This window comes from Chrysemys picta, chromosome 3 (assembly GCF_011386835.1).
Source record: "Chrysemys picta bellii isolate R12L10 chromosome 3, ASM1138683v2, whole genome shotgun sequence".
NCBI lineage: Eukaryota > Metazoa > Chordata > Testudines > Emydidae > Chrysemys > Chrysemys picta.
In genome coordinates, this window is record NC_088793.1 from 131,194,815 (window position 1) to 131,213,832 (window position 19,018).

General features: G+C 44.3%; 1 protein-coding gene across 1 annotated transcript in view; it reads left to right on the forward strand.

Annotated features, from left to right (window-relative positions):
• Positions 1 to 19,018, forward strand: part of DISC1 (DISC1 scaffold protein) — a 352,017-nt gene that overhangs the window by 119,028 nt on the left and 213,971 nt on the right. The window contains 1 exon segment of the mRNA XM_065588994.1: positions 5,621 to 5,675. Within this exon segment, the coding sequence (XP_065445066.1) occupies positions 5,621 to 5,675 (55 nt within the window).

Here is a 19,018-nt window from a genome sequence, read left to right on the forward strand (position 1 = left end):
TTTTTTTTTTTAGAGCGCTGGGAGAGTGCTGCGACTACACAAGCCACATTAAAGTGCTCCCATGGCAGCGCTTTAGCGTTGCCAGTGTAGACTAGCCCTCAGCTAATTTGTAGTGAAGATCAGCCCGCAGTTTTGCACCAGTGTAGGAATTAAATTATTTTTGTACTGGATGCTTTCCCATATATTCTTAACCAGCATACTGTAGTACATTCCGTTACTGTGTAATTATGGTGACTGTTGTCTATATTCTGTATAAATCTTTTATCACAATAGTGTATAAATATTTCATCATGGCATATAAACTCCCAGTTGGGTAGAAAAGGTTCATCCATCGGTGAGTCTCAAGAATATAGAAATAATCTTGTCTTGATTTTTGCCTGCTAGTTGGTGTCAGGCTCGCCCCTCCTCCCTCTTTCTTGGAAGGCTAAGTATCTGCATATAATACCTTAATATGGAGAGGTGGGAATGCAGACAAAATTAAAGGAAAGAGACCAGAAACTTGCCTCTAATTAGTAGAAAGCAATCCTTCCTATACTGTACTATTCAGTTTTCCTTTGAGCAGGGCCATTTCCACTATACGGGCAGGATAGTGGCAGGGAGGTGACAGCCTCTCAGAATATTCTTCATGAGACCAGTCAAGCATGAGCTGTTACTTCATAATGTTTAGGGGCCCCTAAAGTTCACATGGGAAGTCTGTGGCAGGGCCACGAACACAAACCACACTCCCAATTCTTTTCTTTAGAAACAAGATTATCCTTTCCTCTTATTCCAAAACTATGCTCCTTCTCTAGGATCCTTCACCATAGATGATGTAAGATGTTTTCTGGTGATTTTTCAGACTGTTTCACAATTATTTGAAATATCCATAAATATTATCTGTTATCTATTTTCTGTATCATGTCAACTGTGCAGAGTATTAATGTGTGACTGGCTTGTTTGCATCCATTGAAGCATTTGGTAATTTTAAGTTTTCCTATAGTCTACTGTTAAGTGTCAAGTCAGTAACATATTCTAAATCTGTGGTATTCCCAGCCTTTCCTGAAGTTCCCTGGCTGAATCACATGTGTTTGCCAGTATATTACATCATTCATCATCCAGTAATCTAATTCCTTAGCTCATGCTTCTTAAACTGGAGACTGTGTATATGTGGGGAGGCACCAAGATATATTCTGTAAATCTGTGCTGCTTTTCTTTTAGGATCACCTTATTTTATCCCCCCCAAATGTGTCCAGATCTGTTGCTGGAGGTTTAAATAATGAACCTACCTGGCTATCTACATGAACTGAAGAAATTGCATGCTAAATATAGATTGCTGTCAATTGTGTGAATGTCAAAAACATTTCCTTTCCTGCATTTTGTCAGCTAAATCTTGTATTAATTGAATTCCTGTCTCATTCCAGTCTTTCGATCAGTTGGGTCAATAGCCTAGCAATCTCAGTGTGTGAGTTATACTATATAGGATAGCAAAAATAATTTTTAAATGGTCCTATGATAGGATGCAGAGGTCCTATCTGAGCATCAGCAGATAGGCAGTTAAGTTGCTTCTTAACTGTTCTGCTAGAAAAGAGTGAGGTAATGGCTCAGAATATAGCCTAGTGGTCCAGTCAAGACCTTAGTGCTAAATTAGGGAGCTCTATAAAAAGTTGTCTCTGGTAGTCAAAAGGAAGACTAAGTGAGTGAGCTTCTGAGCAGGCAGAGTGCTACTCTTGTAGTAACAGTGTGAGACACAGGAGTGCTGGTAAGAGACTGAATTTTATTTCCTGGCCTCTGTCATCTGAATGGGTCTGGGTTATTAAAACTTCACAGGCTCAGTATCCACTGACACATTCCTGTTGTTATACTTGATAGCTGAAGATCTGGGATGCTTACCACATGCTTTGAAGCTTTTTGTTTTCTCTTGATGTAAATTCTCTTGTTTCTTTCTGCTATAAATTGGGAACCCAAAAACCTGAGGAAAATCCTCTTTTGGTGAAAGACCGTTTGTAGCCAGTGGACATGGTTGTATCATTCCAGTTGTGGTGCATGGATTAGATGATGGAATATTCTTTAAGATACATAAGTGATTCCCCCTTTTCTGTCTCTGGCATACGGCATCTGCAGAGCAACATTCTGTAGATGCAGTTGTAGGTCCATAAGCCATTTCAAGTTCTCCTCTGTGATGTTGTGGATATCATCCAATTCACCTTTGAATCCATATTTGGGGCACTACATTATGATGTGTTCAGTGGTTTGGATGTTTTCACCAGTCGTACGAAGGGCAGTCTTTGATTTTCCACTTGTGCATCAAGTAGCTGTATCTTCTATGGTTTGTTCGGATTCATTTCAGTGTGGTCCAATGTCTGCATGGCAACTTGTTGGGTCAGTAACCAAGTGCTTGTTTGGAATGGTAGATGAGGTCCAGACACATTGCCATTCCCTGTCCGGATCCAGAGACCTGGGGTGGTCATAGGTGGTCTATAGTGGTGTTTGTGATTTCAGGTGTTGTTAGGGTATGTTATCCATAATCCGGCAGATGGGAAGTTCTGAGTAGTCTTCAGCACATTTAAGTTCTTGCGATGTAGCTATATCTCGATGGATAGATGGAGGTTCGATGTTTGCTAATATAAAAAAGCCATGGTAGAGGTGTTGATTTTAAAGTTCCCAGGATGATTTGCATGGTCTGATTCAGCTGCCTACCAACAAGTTGGGTATGGCAGCTTCTTGTCCACACTGGCACACAGTACTCTGCAACTGAGTACACCAGGGCCAAGGCTGACGTTCATAGCACCGGGGCAGTTGTTCCCCAGTTTGTTCCTGCTAACTTTTGAATAATGTTGATGCGAGTCTTCACTTTGGAGGCTACTTTCTTGAGGTGCTCGTGAAAGGTCAGTGTGCAGTCAAGAATGACACTAAGATATGTTGGCTTTGGGTTATAACGCACGGTTTCAGCATAAACTCGACAGTGTTTTGTGCAAGTCTATTGTCAAGTGGAAGGTAGAGACTACAGATTTGCTAGGATTTGGTTTCAGGTGCCACTTTTGGAAGTACTCTTCAATGATCTTAAGGTCAGATGTAATGGTAATGGTTGTGAGTGCCAGATAATCAGAATACACAAACTTCTGTGCTATTGTTTCAGGCATATCACTTGTGTATACATTGAAGAGTGTTGGAGCAAGTACAGAGCCTTGTGGTCGCCCATTATTCAAAGTGCACGGCTTGCTGGTTTGACCTCCAAGGCACATTGCGCATCCTTCAGCCGCTAAGCGTGGTGTTCAACATCTTAAGAATCCATGCACAGGGGATCACTTTGGTCGGTTTCAGTATCAGACCATCCTTCCAGACTGTGTCATATGCTGCTGACAGATCAATGAAAGCGGTACCGGTCTTGAGTTTTTGCTGGAATCCAGCACTGATGCTTGTAGTGAGGGCCAGGAACTGGTCGCAGCAACTTTTGTGCAGAAGAAAACCAGATTGTTCCTTAGGTAGGCTGGTGTCCCCAGTGGGCCTATTTGGGTCAAACTCATACACTCCATCACCTTGTAGATGGTGTTCAGAAAGGAGATTGGTCTATAACTAGAAGGATAATCTGCAGGTTTAGGGGTGCAATGTTCTTTGCTTCTCTCCACAGGCAGGAGATTTCACTGGTCTCCTGGATATTTGTGAAAAGCTCCATCATTCATTTCTGTGCCAGTGGACCCAGATATAGGAAATCAGGATAGATACCATTTTTCCCTGCTGCCTTTCCGAATTTCCGGTCTGCATTGATATCCTTACTTGTGAATGGTCCAGACCATTGGGAAGATGGATTGCACGTGGACATCACTTGCTAAAATTGATGCTGGACTTGTCTGCGATACTGTTTATCCACTGGCTGTTTTTATGTCCACAAAAGTTTATCACCAGTGGCATTGGCTTTCACTTGCGGCCTAGTGACATGTGGGATTTGCAGCCCCCACGTGTCTCAGCAAGTGCCAGGTGCATCTGCTTGAGTGTGTGAAGTTTAGACCTACACAGCCAAGGTACCGTTTCTGCCTGGCTGCATCCAGTGACAGTAGGAGGGTCTCTGCACTCATATTTGTGGAGGAGTTTTTGGCTTTCTGCAGTCCAGCAAGGAGTGTACGATGACATGTGTCCTTGGAAGATGATGTTCTTTGTAGTGGAGATTACTAGGAGCGTAGTAAAATGGTCACAAGTATTCGCCATTGGGGGAATGTGGGAGATTGTGTTGTCCACAGTCATAGAGAAAGTGGCCCAGTCTGCTTTTTGCATTTCCAGTGTAGCGCTGGTTTTGAGTAGAGAACTGGAATTTGAATGCCAATATGGTCAGTACTGGTCTGTGTAGGCAGTTTGGGAAGTCATCAAGGACAATCCGTAATGGGGGTATTAGCGTACCTGTATCATCTTTAGAGATGAACATCAGGTCAGGGCAGTATCCTGTCCTATCTTGCAGAGTGGAAAGTGATGCACTGTTTCGCGTCTAAAAGGAGGAGCATGTCCTTTGCTGATGCCCAGTGGCCAGTTCTTTACCTGCAGTGTTGTTTGCTGCATAGCCCCATTGTGTGTGGTGCCTATTAAAGTTGCCTACAAAATACAGCAGGGTCCTGTGCATGCTGTAGAGCTGGTTGAGGCCACTGTGCACCAGGTGATTCCTGTTATAACTTTTGATTAAACCACCAAAATCAGAAATGGAAAACTAGTTTTTATAGTTAGCTCTGAAACTGAATAATAATTTGTCCACAAACACCAAAAACAAATTAAAAACTGGAAACCCTCTTTGTAGTTTAGATTGTGGAAGGGTAACTCGGTCGGTATTTACTTATTTGGTCTGAAATCAACTGGATGAAATTCAGTAAAGACAAGTGCAAAATACTACACTTAGGAAGTTAAAAATCAAATGCGCAACAACAAACGGGAGAGCAACTGGCTAGCCACTAGTACTGTTGAAAGGATCATGGGGTTATAGTGGATCACAAATTGAATGTGATGCAGTTGTAAAAAAGGCTAGTATCATTTTGGGATGTAATAACAGAAGTGTCAGTTATCCAGGAGGTAATTGTCCTGCTCTACTCAGCACTAGTGAGGCCTCAGCTAGTGTGTGGGGAAACCTGAACACAATGCAATACCGATATTGTAAGCTCTTTGAGGCCAGAGTCTCTCTTTTCGTTATGTATTTGTGCAGTGCATCACACAGTGCAATGCTGTTCCAGAGTTTGGGCTCCTGGGCACTACTTGTACAAATAATACAAATTATTAATACTACTGATAATAATAATTAAAATAATAATAAATATTATTACTGAGTATGTGGTACATGAAAACATATTGGTGAAATACATTGTAGGCTAGTTTTACTATCCATGCTGAATAAAGTGTAAAAGTAAACAAATAGGATCAGTTGAGGACAAGTAAACTAGACTGAAAAAAAATCCTTTAGTTCTAATAATCTGCAGCGCAGTGTTATTAGTATCACAGACTAACTGAAGATTTTAGAGAAATATGATTTTTATCCTGACATTGGTCCTCTATGCTTGGAAGAATCATCTTAAAGCCTTTGTGTACTTATTTATGAAAAAATAGATTGTGTAACATACCATGGTTAGTAAAGAAGGTCAACATTTTTCTTTTCTTTTAATCCTTCTAGCCTTCAGGAAAAAGAACAATCACTGAGCATGTCCATTAAAGAAACGACTGCCAAAGTAAGTGCATATCAACTATCATTTTTTTCAGTACATTTAAGAAACAAAGATAATGCATTGCATTTTTTAATATAATATTGTGTTTTTTGAAAGGCCAAATGTATGGTATTTCTTCTGAATATATTTAACATATAAATATTCTTAATATCTGTTTAAAAAAGAAATCTAAACCTGGTCAAGGCATTCAAAAATGTTAGTGTGTCTGCCAAAGGAATGGTTCATTAAATGTAATATTTCTTGGCTCATGTTCACAATAGAAACCAATCTGTTGGCCTCAGCTTAGAAAAGAACTGTCAGCTTTATGAAATGAAAGTGAAATCTGGTCACAATTGAATGTCTTTATTCTCAGGAAAAAAGCCATATTCTCATATTGGTTTCACTAGTGTAAATCCAGAGTGACTCCAATGAAGTTAGCGTTGTTACTCAGGAGTTACAATAGTGCAAATGGAAATCCGAATCAGACCCAGGGTAATTATGATAAATGAATTACATTTTCATCCCAGCTGGGTAAAGTTTAGATATACTCACACATATTTAAAAAACAAAAACAAATAATGCATCATAGTTTCCAGGACGCTTAATGGACTTGAGTATTGTATTTTCTCCTGTTGACTTTCATTTTTATATCATCCTCCATTAGGTCCTGATTCTGCAAACACTTATGCCGTTGCTTAAATTTAAGCATATAAATTGTCCCACTGATTAATGTCACTTTCTCATATGAATACATTTAAGCAATGCATAGCTGTTTGCAGACTCAGGAGATTAGTTACCATGTAATCCATGTGTTTATATGGTACTTGTGGCCTGGTGATTAGGTGCATTAAGGGTGAATTTTTCAAAGGTACCTGGGGAATTAGGTGCCTAACGCCCAGTGAATTTCCAGTAGCGAAGCACCCATCATGTGTACTATTAGATTTGAGGATTCCTTTTCAAACATCAGTGCCTTAAATGGCATGTACAAAATACTGATTTGTTGCTACAAACCAGTAATTGTGTGCAGGAAATATACTGTTACTCATGCAATCACCCACTTGCACATACATTTGCCTGTTTTCTCATTCATGCAAAATATGCAGACACACAAGTCTGTTTGTGCTCACTGGCACATACTTTGTATGTGACGTATATGCAAAATATCTATTTTTGCATTTGTGACCTATAATATCTAACAAATGTAGATACTTATACCGTTATTTTTTTTGTGAGAAGTTTTTGGTACTCCTCTCACAAAAGGCATAATTATTCCGGTAATTTCTCCAAACCCTGGACATATGAAGAATAGGAGGAGTGTGAAACTTTTGGGTTACCACTATTGCTTTCATCTGAGATACTGCTGCTACTCTTTCTCAAATCTGATTTTCAGTTTCTTGTTTTCCAAATCCTCTAGCCACTATAAAGAATTGTAACAAGATGGCCGATGTTCGTATGGTGGGTCCCGCACTTTTCTTGGGGTGGGGTGGGGCTAAGACGCAATCACTTGCCCCTGCTCTTGGGCGGCAAGGGCCCCGCTAGTGGCCCAGGAAGGTGGTAGAGGAGGGAAGCGGGGGAGGGGTCTGGGTTTGCTCCTCGCTCTGAGTCCCAGCTCCTCTCAAGCCCTGCGGGTTTCTTACCCTCTTCCCCCTTGGGTGGGGTCACCCTCGGTCCTTAGACATTGGGGGAGGGAGTCTCCTTGCTCTGCCGGGGCAGGGTCTCCCTTACTTCGGTTCTCTGGTCTTTCAAATCTCACAACACACCTCCAAGCTCCAGTCCTCTATCCTTCCTCCTCCTCCCTGACTACTGAAGCAGGGGGTTTTATTAGGTTCCTGACAGGGCCTTAATTGACTACAGGTGCTCCAATTAACCTGTATCAACCCTCCCTAGTCTACAGGGAACCACGCCTTAATTAGCCTACGGTTTATAAATGTAACCCTTCTGCCCATCTAAGTTGGCAGCAACAAGGGCCAGGTTCTGTATCTAGGGGTTCCGTTTCAATAACGCAATGCAAAACTGGCTTGAGCCCCCACCCAGTGACCTGGGACAATTACATACCACCTGTAAGAGGCAATACTTCCCCTCTCACAAGCACGGAGTCTGAGTGTAGCAGAAAATGTTTAATAACATGAGGTAAACGACATCAGCATTAAATTGGGAAAACACCACAAACAGGATTTATAACACAAACCATGAGCAAAAAAACCCACCCCAGCAAATTGGGCTGTGTCCTTTCCCTTTGGTTCTTGAATCCAGCAACCCAAAAATCACCCAAAGTCCAACAACCCCCAAAGTCTCTGTCCCTGGTCAGTGCAGCCCCAGAGTAAAAGGGGGGCACGCAGGGTGTTAAGGGGCACCTTACGTGATCAGAGGTCGGCTGGCCATCTCTCCATGGGGTTCCGCCGCAGCCTTCACCACGAGCCAGTCCACTTCCTGCTGTCCCACGAACCGCTCCGCTCTACGAGCTGCTCCACTCACCGACCTGTGAGCCGCTCGAGCCGTCCCCGCAAACAGCTCCGCTCGCCGTTCCTTGGGCCGCTCCAACCGTCCCTGCGCCACTAGCTGCTCCTCCAGTTGTCCCCACAAATTGCTCCGCCAGCTGCTTAGCAGTAAAACTTCAGGCTCCCCCACTGGTTAACACAGCACTTAATAACTTTAACTCTTTTGTGATTTCAGCTCTTAGTGATTTCAGCTCAGAGTAGGGGAGCCCCAGTACTGGTGCACCATTGGCCCAAAGCGAATTCAGCTCAGCAGCCTGGAACTAGACTCCTAATGGAATCAAAGTTAGCTCTGACATTCAACAGTGGGGAGAGGAGGTGGTGCAATTGGTGTTTCAAGCCCTCAGAGGGGGCCCATACCATCAGGTACAAATACCTGTCCCCATCCTCTCTCAATTCACTGGGTTTTGTAACCCATGCCCCTTGTCAAGCACGTGCTACTTAGGTAATGGTGAAGGACTCACTCAGTCCTTCTGTCATACAACAGTTCCACTGGCCTTGATTCACAGAATCAGGGTAACCAAACTTTATTCTTCCTGCCCCAATAACAGAGAAACTCGGGATCCCACACCAGCCAAAGTAACCACTTTCAGTTGCTGTTGTTTCATGCCAGGCGGATGGGTGTGCCTATGCAAACAAGATCAGCCCCTGGAGTTCTTTTCCACACTCGCCATAATTCACCACCAGATGTCAGGGTAGAGCTCATCCTGACTCTGCTTACATCTATTTCCCCTCTCCCATTCTCCCACTGCTCCCTGGCCCTCCTGTATCACAGAATGTAGTGGTTCCTTATGCCATAATGGATCAATGATCCACTAGTCTTCTCTGACAGTGACTGGAGAATGCTTTAGATGGAGAGTTAAAATGCCTTAATGTGCTTAATTCCACAATGCTATATAATTGGAGGGGAAATTCCTTCCTGATTTTGGCAAATATGTGGTTTATATCCTGAAACACAAAGATTGCTAGTCCATCTCTCTGTCTCTCTCTCTCTCTCTCTCTCTCTAATATACTGTTTCTCAGCATCTCAGAATTTTCCCAAACGTTAGAAAGCTGAATCCACACTTAAGGAAAATCATAGAATATCAGGGTTGGAAGGGACCTCAGGAGGTCATCTAGTCCAAACCCCTGCTCAAAGCAGGACCAATTCCCAACTAAATCATCCCAGCCCAGGGCTTTGTCAAGCCTGACCTTAAAAACCTCTAAGGAAGGAGATTCCACCACCTTCCTAGGTAACCCTTTCCAGTGCTTCACCACCCTCCTAGTGAAAAAGTTTTTCCTAATATCCAACCTAAACCTCCCCCACTGCAACTTGAGACCATTACTCCTTGTTCTGTCATCTGGTACTACTGAGAACAGTCTAGATCCATCCTCTTTGGAACCCCCTTTCAGGTAGTTGAAAGCAGCTATCAAATCCCCCCTCATTCTTCTCTTCTGCAGACTAAACAATCCCAGTTCCCTCAGCCTCTCCTCATAAGTCATGTGCTCCAGACCCCTAATTATTTTTGTTGCTCTCCGGCTGGACTCCACATCCTCCTTGTACTGTGGGGCCCAAAACTGGACACAGGACTCCAGATGAGGCCTCACCAATGTCGAATAGAGGGGAATAATCACGTCCTTCGATCTGCTGGCAATGCTCCTACTTATACAGTCCAAAATGCCGTTAGCCTTCTTGGCAACAAGGGCACACTGTTGACTCATATCCAGCTTCTTGTCCACTGTAACCCCTAGGTCCTTTTCTGCAGAATTGCTGCCTAGCTGTTCGGTTCCTAGTCTGTAGCAGTGCATGGGATTCTTCCGTCCTAAGTGCAGGACTCTGCACTTGATCTTGTTGAACCTCGTCAGGATTTTTTTGGCCCAATCCTCTAATTTGTCTAGGTCCCTCTGTATCCTATCCCAACCCTCCAGCGTATCTACCACTCCTCCCAGTTTAGTGTTATCTGCAAACTTGCTGAGAGTGCAGTCCATGCCATCCTCCTGATCATTAATGAAGATATTGAACAAAACCGGCCCCAGGACCAACTCTTGGGGCACTCCGCTTGATACCTGCTGCCAACTAGACATGGAGCTATTGATCACTACCTGTTGAGCCCGACGATCTAGCCAGCTTTCTATCCACCTTATAGTCCATTCATCCATTCCATACTTCTTTAACTTGCCGTCAAGAATACTGTGCGAGACCGTACAAAAGCTTTGCTAAAGTCAAGGAATAACACATCCACTGCTTTCCCCTCATCCACAGACCCAGTTATATCCTCATAGAAGGCAATTAGGTTAGTCAGGCATGACTTGTCCTTGGTGAATCCATGCTGACTGTTCCTGATCACTTTCCTCTCCTCTAAGTGCTTCAGAATTGATTCCTTGAGGACCTGCTCCATGATTTTTCCACGGTCTGAGGTGAGGCTGAATGGCCTGTAGTTCCCCGGATCCACCTTCTTCCCTTTTTTTTAATGAAAAATGAAACCAGTCACTCTCCAACAGCTCTGCCCTGTGTTATTAAATGACAACCTGTCTTAATTTATATATCACTGTATTCCTTCCCCACCCACACTTGGGGAAATGCTGGTGTAGATCTTCATAATATGATGAGATGATATTTCCTTTCCTTTCTTACATGCTTTAATGAGCAGTGATATAATTAACAGTGGGGCGAGCACATACCAATTTTGGCACCAGACCATCTTGCGACGGAGTACATCAATAGGAAGGGGTACTTCTCCATGGTGGATCACTTTGGGTGTTTCACTGATATCAATGCGGGATGGTCTGGGAAGGTGCATGACACACACTTCTTCAGGAACACCGGCCTGTATAGAAATCTACGAGTGGGGACTTTCTTTCCAGACCAGAAGATTACAGGGGGGATGTTGAAATGCTCATAGTGGTCCTGGGAGACCTGGTGTACCCCTTACAGCAATGGCTCATGAAACCTTACACGGAAACCTGCACAGCAGTAAGGAGCTGTTCAACAACAGTCTGAGTAGGTGCCGGATGACAGTGGAATGTGTCTTTGGCAGATTAAAGGTGCGCTGGCAATGCCTTTATAGCAGGTTAGACCTCAATGAGGATAATATTCCCATGCTCATAGCTGTGTGTTGTACGTTGCGTAATCTTTGTGAAGCTAAGGGTAAAAGGTTTGCTCAGGGGTGGAGTGTTGAGGCAAATCATTTGGCTGCATATTTTGAGCAGCCAGATACCAGGGCTATCAGAGGGGCCCAGAGGGGGGCAATTTGAATCAGGGAGTCCTTGAGGCAACACTTTGAAAATGAGAGCCAGTAATGTATACCTCTGTGATTGGTGCTGCAATGGTACATTACATGTAGTTTTTCTAGGAAGCAATGGTGAAATTTGGGGCCTTATATTCCAGTAAGCAAATGATTAAACTGTCTGTATATGTATTGGTAGTGCCTGCTTTTTATTGCACAAGAAACAACACACACACACACCCCCACGCACAAGAAACAACATGCGTGCACGCACAAGAAGCAACACGCGTGCACGCACAAGAAGCACACACAAGAAACAACACGCGCACGCACACAAGTGCTTGGTGGGAAACGAGGTACCAGGGAAGGGCAGACTTTCAGAGCTGTGTGTAGGTCCAGCTATCATTTTGAAAATTGTCCAAGGGGCTGGAGTGAAGGGGAAACCGAGAAGTCCCAGAAAGCGGAAAGGACTGTGCGGGCGGTGTTTGGGCGGGGGCCACAGAAAAGAGTTCTGAATGTGCTGCAGGGGAGGGCAGGCATGTATCTGCGTTTGCTCCTCCATGACTTTAATCATCCACTCAGTAGTGTCCTTAACAAACTCCTGATTTTCTTTTCTGTCCTGCCTTTCGGCTTCCCTCCACATCTTGAGTTCCCTTTTCTTTGCATTGGAGAAGTGCAGTACCTTCCCGAACATGTCTTCTTTTCTTGGTCTTGGGCACTTTCTTATCTGGCAGAGACGCTTGGCCAGCGTGTTTGGGGTGTTCCTCAAGGCCACATCTGCCGAAGCACAAAGAACAATGCACAGAAACATGATTGTTAAGTTCATGCACAGCATCGAAACATTTCAGTAAAATACACCTCTGGTAACATACCATCACTTTCTCATTGATCCTTGGCAAGCACACATCTCGGTGAACATCCAAAGCATGGTGAGTGTTAGCTGGGGGGTGGTGTGCTACATGATGGAAAAGAGTACTCTGCAAGGATTGCGGTGCAGCCGAATAGGGAAAAAATTCTAAAATTCTCCCACACTTTTCCACTGGAGGGAGTCATTATAATAGATATCTCACTGCTGAGGGTAACCAGGGAAGTGAGGGTACATCTACTACACGCTTGTGGCTTCTGCCCTGGTCCCTATGCTGCTCCCCTGTGTGCTGCTTTGGTCCCTGCACAAGTGATTGCTGAATGGCACGGGAAAGTTTCCTACAATGGGGGAAGGAACAAAGCAGCTCTGCCAAGGAAACTTTGGCAGAGAATTGCCGAGTACCTCCAGGAAACTTTCCTAGAGATCTCTCTGGAGGATTCCTGTGAGATCTCGGTGTGCATCAACACCCTGTTCTGCCTGTTCCTGATTAGCTGCACAGGCAAATGTCCAGCACACAGAAACACAGCCAGCCTTGTCAGGGCCGGCTCCGGGGTTTTGGCCGCCCCAAGCAGCCAATAAATAAATAAATAAAGCCGCGATCGCGATCTGCGGCGGCAATTCGGCGGGAGGTCCTTCGTTCCGAGCGGGAGTAAGGGACCGCCCGCCGAATAGCTGGACGTGCTGCCCCTCTCTGGAGCGGCCGCCCCAAGCACCTGCTTGCCAGGCTGGTGCCTGGAGCCGGCCCTGAGCCTTGTACATTTCTATATCCTGAACCCACCTCTGCACTACACAAACTGCAGCCACTTTACCAGCCGTCTCTCCTGCTTCTTGCTCGCCAGAGAGCAACTGCTGAGACTGGCTAGACACCTCCAGAGTGGTGAACAGTTCCTGGCTGCTTGCCCCACTGAGCGACCCCGCTGGGAGCTCCACATCGTCATCTAACCCCACCTCTTCTTCATCTTGGGTTAGGTTCTTTTTCCGCTGCCTCCAGGCCCGCCGAAGTATCTACGGGGCTCTTGGCAGTGGAGGTGGGGTTGCCACTGAGTATAGCATCCAGCTCCTTATAGAACTAGCAGTTCTTAGGTGCAGCACCGGAGTGACAATTTGCCTCCCTCGCCTTATGGTACGCCTGCCTCAGCTCCTTTATCTTTGCTCTGCACTGCAGCATGTCCCAATCACAGCCCTTTTCGCACAAGCCTAGAGAAATCTGCCCATAGGTATCAAAATTCCTACAGCTCAAGCACAGCTGGGACTGCACAGTCTCCTCTCCCTGTATACTGAGCAGCTCCAGCAGCTCTGCAGTGGTCCAAGCGGGAGAGCATTTGCTGTGATAAGCCGCCATGGTCACCTGGGAAGATGCAATGAGACCTCTCCATGCCAAGCCAAGAGGAAATGGAATTTCAAAAATTCCTGGGGTTTCTAAGGGGGAGGGGTGGATGGTTGTTTACCTGGCTGCAGGGCAGTGGAATTCAAACTGCTGACCAGATGGGCATTGTGGAGGCCATTGTGGATAACTTTTGGAGGTCAATTAAAGCAATAAAATCAAGTGTGGTGTCTACACTGGCACTTTGTCGACAAACATGTTGCGCCAAAAGCCTTGTCTCTCTTGTCGGGGTGGTTTTATTTTGTTGCCAAAACAGGGCATTTTTGCCGCCAAAAGTCGCATCGCAGTCTGCATGTATCCACTGTTTTAACTGTGTAGTGTAGACAAGGCCTCAGCAGCAGAAGTTGGTCCAATAAAAACTATTACCTCACCCTACTTGTCTCTCTATTAAAATTGTCATGCTTCCGGGGTTAACTGCATTTCTGCCTTCTCTATGGTCTGCTAACAGCTACTGCGTCTCAAGCATTCAGCCATCACCTCTCTGTGGGTGGGGACCTGCATCCCTCTCCCTTCAGATCAGGAGTTTGTTTGCGGTCTCCTAGCAATTCACCAGCGACCAGCACCTGCCATTTGCTCTCTCTCAGGGACAATGTCAAGGTTGCTAGTGACTAGCCAGCTTTTACAGAGCACAATACATTTATTTTAGGATAGTAACATTTAATATAAAACGAAACACTAGAGTGTACATGCATACTAAGTTTACTATCTTCTAAAATGAGACCCTGGCAGGTTCCAGTCCTTCAAACCCTTCCTAGCAGGGTTTTGCCCTCTTGGTTACAAACTCATGACAATTTTTTAATCAAAATGAGGGTCCTCTCAGCCAGTTCAAGCTGGCTTTTTATACCACAAGCTATTTCTTGTCTCCTGGGTATCTTGACTGCAGTCTGAACTAATATATGCAATTAACTGCAGAGGGTGGTACTTCTCTGAAGCTGTTTACCTATCCCAGGATCTGCAATAATCATGTCCCACTGATTTTAGTTCCTTGGCAAAGCTCAGTAACCCTCACCCTTGGAGCTAGAATACTGTCCCTAGTTCACAAAGCTACCTATAACATTTACAGATACAAAAGTGTATTATTAATCCCAGTGGCTAGCATCTGGCACATCTGAATCTAATAGCTTTTTGGAGTTTCCATGCTTACTAGGTCACTCATCTGTCACAAAAATTACTTAGTTTAACATGCGGTAGTGAATTCCACAGATTATATCTGTTTCTTAAAATAGTAAATGTTAAATAGATAAAATATTTTTAAACATTTCATTGCATTCCCTCATTGTTGTTTGTTTATTCAGAGGATAAATAGGAAGCACAATATTGCCCTTCTCCAACTCATTTATTTTTTTATACTTTTATCATATCTCCTCCTACTCTTCTCTCAAAGTAAATCTCTCTCTAATGATCGCTATCTTCCAGCCTCCCGTGCGTCTAATATTTACATTGGCTTTTTCTATCTTTTCTGTTTCTACTACATCATATTTGAGCTGAGGTGGCAAAAGCCACACACTACATATTAACAAAGTGAACACTCCTCCACCCATTCTCTTCCCTTGAGAAGTAATACAGGACTTGAGCCAATAACAAGCAGTGATGCTGAAGTATATTATTGTACTTGGATGTATGCTTGTTGACAGAGTGCTGCCCTTTGCTTCAGACATTGAACAGAGCTTCCATCTCCCTGTTTTTCTAAGCAGTTGTTACAGTGAATGCTGAAGACTGTATTCCACTTTTGAAAGAATGTGTTAATTTTAGTGTTCTGGCCCACATTCCCCACCCCATTCCTGCCACTGTAGATTAACATATCACACATGGAAAAGATGTAAAAGGATGTTACTATGCAAATGTTCTCATCAGTATTTGCTTTCTTAGGGCTTGATCCTAAGACTCCTTTCTTGCCTGGGCCCCAGTTGTTGTACTGGGACTGCTTGGCTGAGTAAGGATTACTGAATAAGGATTTGCAGGATTAGGCTCTAAATTAAGATGGTTTTTAGTTGCTCTAAAGCTCTTTGGAAACCTATATATGAAAAACACAAAGAATATTTTTTTAAAAAACCCTATTAATGATGTATTGTAATATAAACCCCAACGGTGCATTAAATATGAAGTCACACATGGCCTGGTTCCATACCTTTTACACATTCCAAACTCCCTTTGACTTCAAAGTGAGACTTGCCTATGTGAGGAAAATGGGATTGGGCCCCTAATATCCAGTGGTATAAGGATAGTACTTTTGGGCTTTTTTTCATCTTCAGAACACTTTTTACAAACATTAACTTCTGTAGGTAAACCTCTTAACAGCCTATGAGATAGGTAAATAAGTATTTTGTACCCATTATACAGATGAGGAAATTGGCAAAGGGGTAAGAGCAAAATTCTAAATCCTTACTTCCAATGACTTCAATGGGAGTTCTTGAGTAGAGACTACAGGATTTGGCTGTAAGTAACTGCCCTAAGGTCATGGGCAGACTCATTATTAAAGTTAGGAATAGAATTCAGGAGGTTCCTAGCTCCTAGTCCTTGACTTACATCACTAGGTATGACTGATGTATACTGTGTTGGTCACTGAGAATAATGGAAAGTTGGAAAGTAGAGTTGGGATCACAAAGACATGAGCTGTTTGAATCAGGCAAATCAGAGAAAGAGGAGAAGGTTGCTGGATTTTTTAATCTTCAGCATTTTCATTACCTATGGAAAAGGCTTTCTTTTGTAGCAGGACAAGTTATCATAATGAATAATGGTAGCCACTATGGAGATATCAAAAGGAAAGCTTAGTTTATGTAGAATATAACTAGTGTAAAATAGCAGTAATATGATTAGCTAAAGAAAGTTAAGTGAGTAGTTTGTTCCCCTAGCTCTTTCATTTAGTTTTGTTGAAAGATCATTTGACATCTCTGATGATTAAAGTCCAGAATTTATCCATAGAACAGATATGTCACAGGTACTTGCAGAGCCTTACCTGCAAGCTTCTATCCTTGTCTAGAGGGACCATCTCTAGATGTAGGTTAAGCCTCCATTCAGCCCATGGCTTCTCTACTTAGGCAGTTAATAAGACTGCCAATAAGCACCAGTTCTGACAGTGGAGGTTGTGATTTGGACACACTGTTCACTTGGAACTAGATTTAATCTACCAACTCATTTCACATAATTATCAAACAGCTGTCTGATGGTAATGACTTTAAGTTCATACTAGCATTGGACATATTCACACTTCCTAGAGTGGAAAGAGTCCTTGTGTAATTACCAATCCCCTGAGCAGGGCCGGCTCCAGGCACCAGCCCACCAAGCTTGTGCTTGGGGCGGCACCTGGAGGGGGGCGGCGCGGTGATCCGACCGCCGGGGAGAATGGAGCCGCAGTGGGCTCGCCGCCCTCCCCCGGTGCTCTGGCCGCCGGGGAGAGTGGAGCCGTGGCAGGCTCGCCGCCCTCCTCCCGGTGCTCTGGCTGCCGGGGAGAGCGGAGCCCCAGCCGAGCTCTCCGCCCTCCTCCCGGTGCTCTGGCTGCTGGGGAGAGCGGAGCCCCAACCGGGCTCGCCGCCCTCCCCCCTGCGCTCCGGCCGGTCCAGGAGAGCGGCCCATGGCCGGGCTCGGCACCCTCCCCTGCCGCGCTGGGGGGAGGCGGGGGCGGCGGGAGGCTTTTTTGCCTGGAGCGGCAAAAAAGCCAGAGCCGGCCCTGCTCCTGAGCCATCCTGTACCCATAAAGAGAGAGAGTACCACTTTGACAGAAATCATTATTTTGGAGAGTTGAGAAACAAAATGGATCCTGTTTTTTTCTGGCACATTTGTAGTAACTCTGGCCCAGGCACTAGCACCTGAAGCTGTGGTGTAGAAGTTCAGAATGCTGTCCTGGGGGAAGAGTCAGCCAGAGAAAGGGAGGCTCGAGCTGGAGAGGGGGCTCAGAATCTGCCCAAATGGGCAGTTGGAAGGCGGTTAGAAAAAAAGGAGGTGATAAGAGGCAGCATTGGGTAAAAATGGATTTTGCTGAGGAAGCTGGGCCGTGAATGACCATGCGCAAAGCACAGAGCATATGACTGGTGAGACGGACCATTGGGACATTGACAGAGGGAATATAGTTTGGGTGCCTGGGGAATGAGTGTGGCCCTCTGGGTGAGGAGCTGTCATTTGTGGATGGAAAGGAGTCTTAAGATCAAGCCGTAAGAAAGGGCTGGAAAGAACTGTGATTAAGGATGCCAACTGTCTAATCGCACAAAAAAACAGAAGAACATAAGAATGGCCCTACTGGGTCAGACCAAAGGTCCATCTAGCTCAGTATCCTGTCTTATAACAGTGGCCAGTGCCAGGTGCCCCAGAGGGAATGAACAGAACAGGTAATCATCAAGTGATCCATCCCCTGTTGCTCATTCCCAGCTTCTGGCAAACAGAGGCTAGGGACACTGTTCCTGCCCATCCTGGCTAATAGCCATTGATGGACCTATCCTCCATGAATTTATTTAGTTCTTTTTTGAACCCAGTTATGGTCTTGGCCTTCACAACATCCTCTGGCAAGGAGTTCCACAGGTTGACCATGCATTTTGTGAAGAAATACTTCCTTTTATTTGTTTTAAATCTGCTGCCTATTAATTTCATTTGGTGACTCCTAGTTCTTGTGTTTATGAAAAGTAGTAAACAACACTTCCTTATCTACTTTCTCTACACCAGTCATGATTTTATAGACCTCAGTCATATCTTCCCTTAGCTGTCTCTTTTCCAAGCTGAAAAGTCCCAGTCTTATTAATCTCTCCTCATACGGAAGCTGTTCCATACCCCTAATCATTTTTGTTGCCCTTTTCTGAACCTTTTCCAATTCCAATATATCTTTTTTGAGATGGGGTGACCACATCTGCACATGGTATCCAAGGATTTATATAGAGGCAGCATGATATTTTCTGTCCTATTTTCTATCCCCTTCTTAATTATTCCCAGCATTCTGTTCGCTTTTTTGACTGTCGCTGCACATTCAGTGGATATTTTCAGAGAACTGTCCACAATGACTCTAAGATCTTTCTTGAGTGGTAACAGCTAATTTAGATCCCATCATTTTATATGTATAGTTGCGAGTATGCTTTCCAATGTGCATTACTTTACACTTATCAACATTAAATTTCATCTGCCATTTTGTTGCCCAGTCATCTAGTTTTGGGAGATCCTTTTATAGCTCTTCATAGTCTGCCTGGGTCTTAACTATCTTTAATAATTTTGAATCATCTGAAAATTTTGCCACCTCACTGTTTACCCCTTTTCCCAGATCATTTATGAATATGTTGAATAGGACTGGTCCCAGAACAGACCCCTTGGGGACACCACTATTTACCGCTCTCCATTCTGAAAACTGGCCATTTATACCTACCCTTTGTTTCCTATCTTTTAACCAGTTACCAATCCATGAGAGCACCTTCCCTCTTAGCCTGTGGCAGCTTACTTTG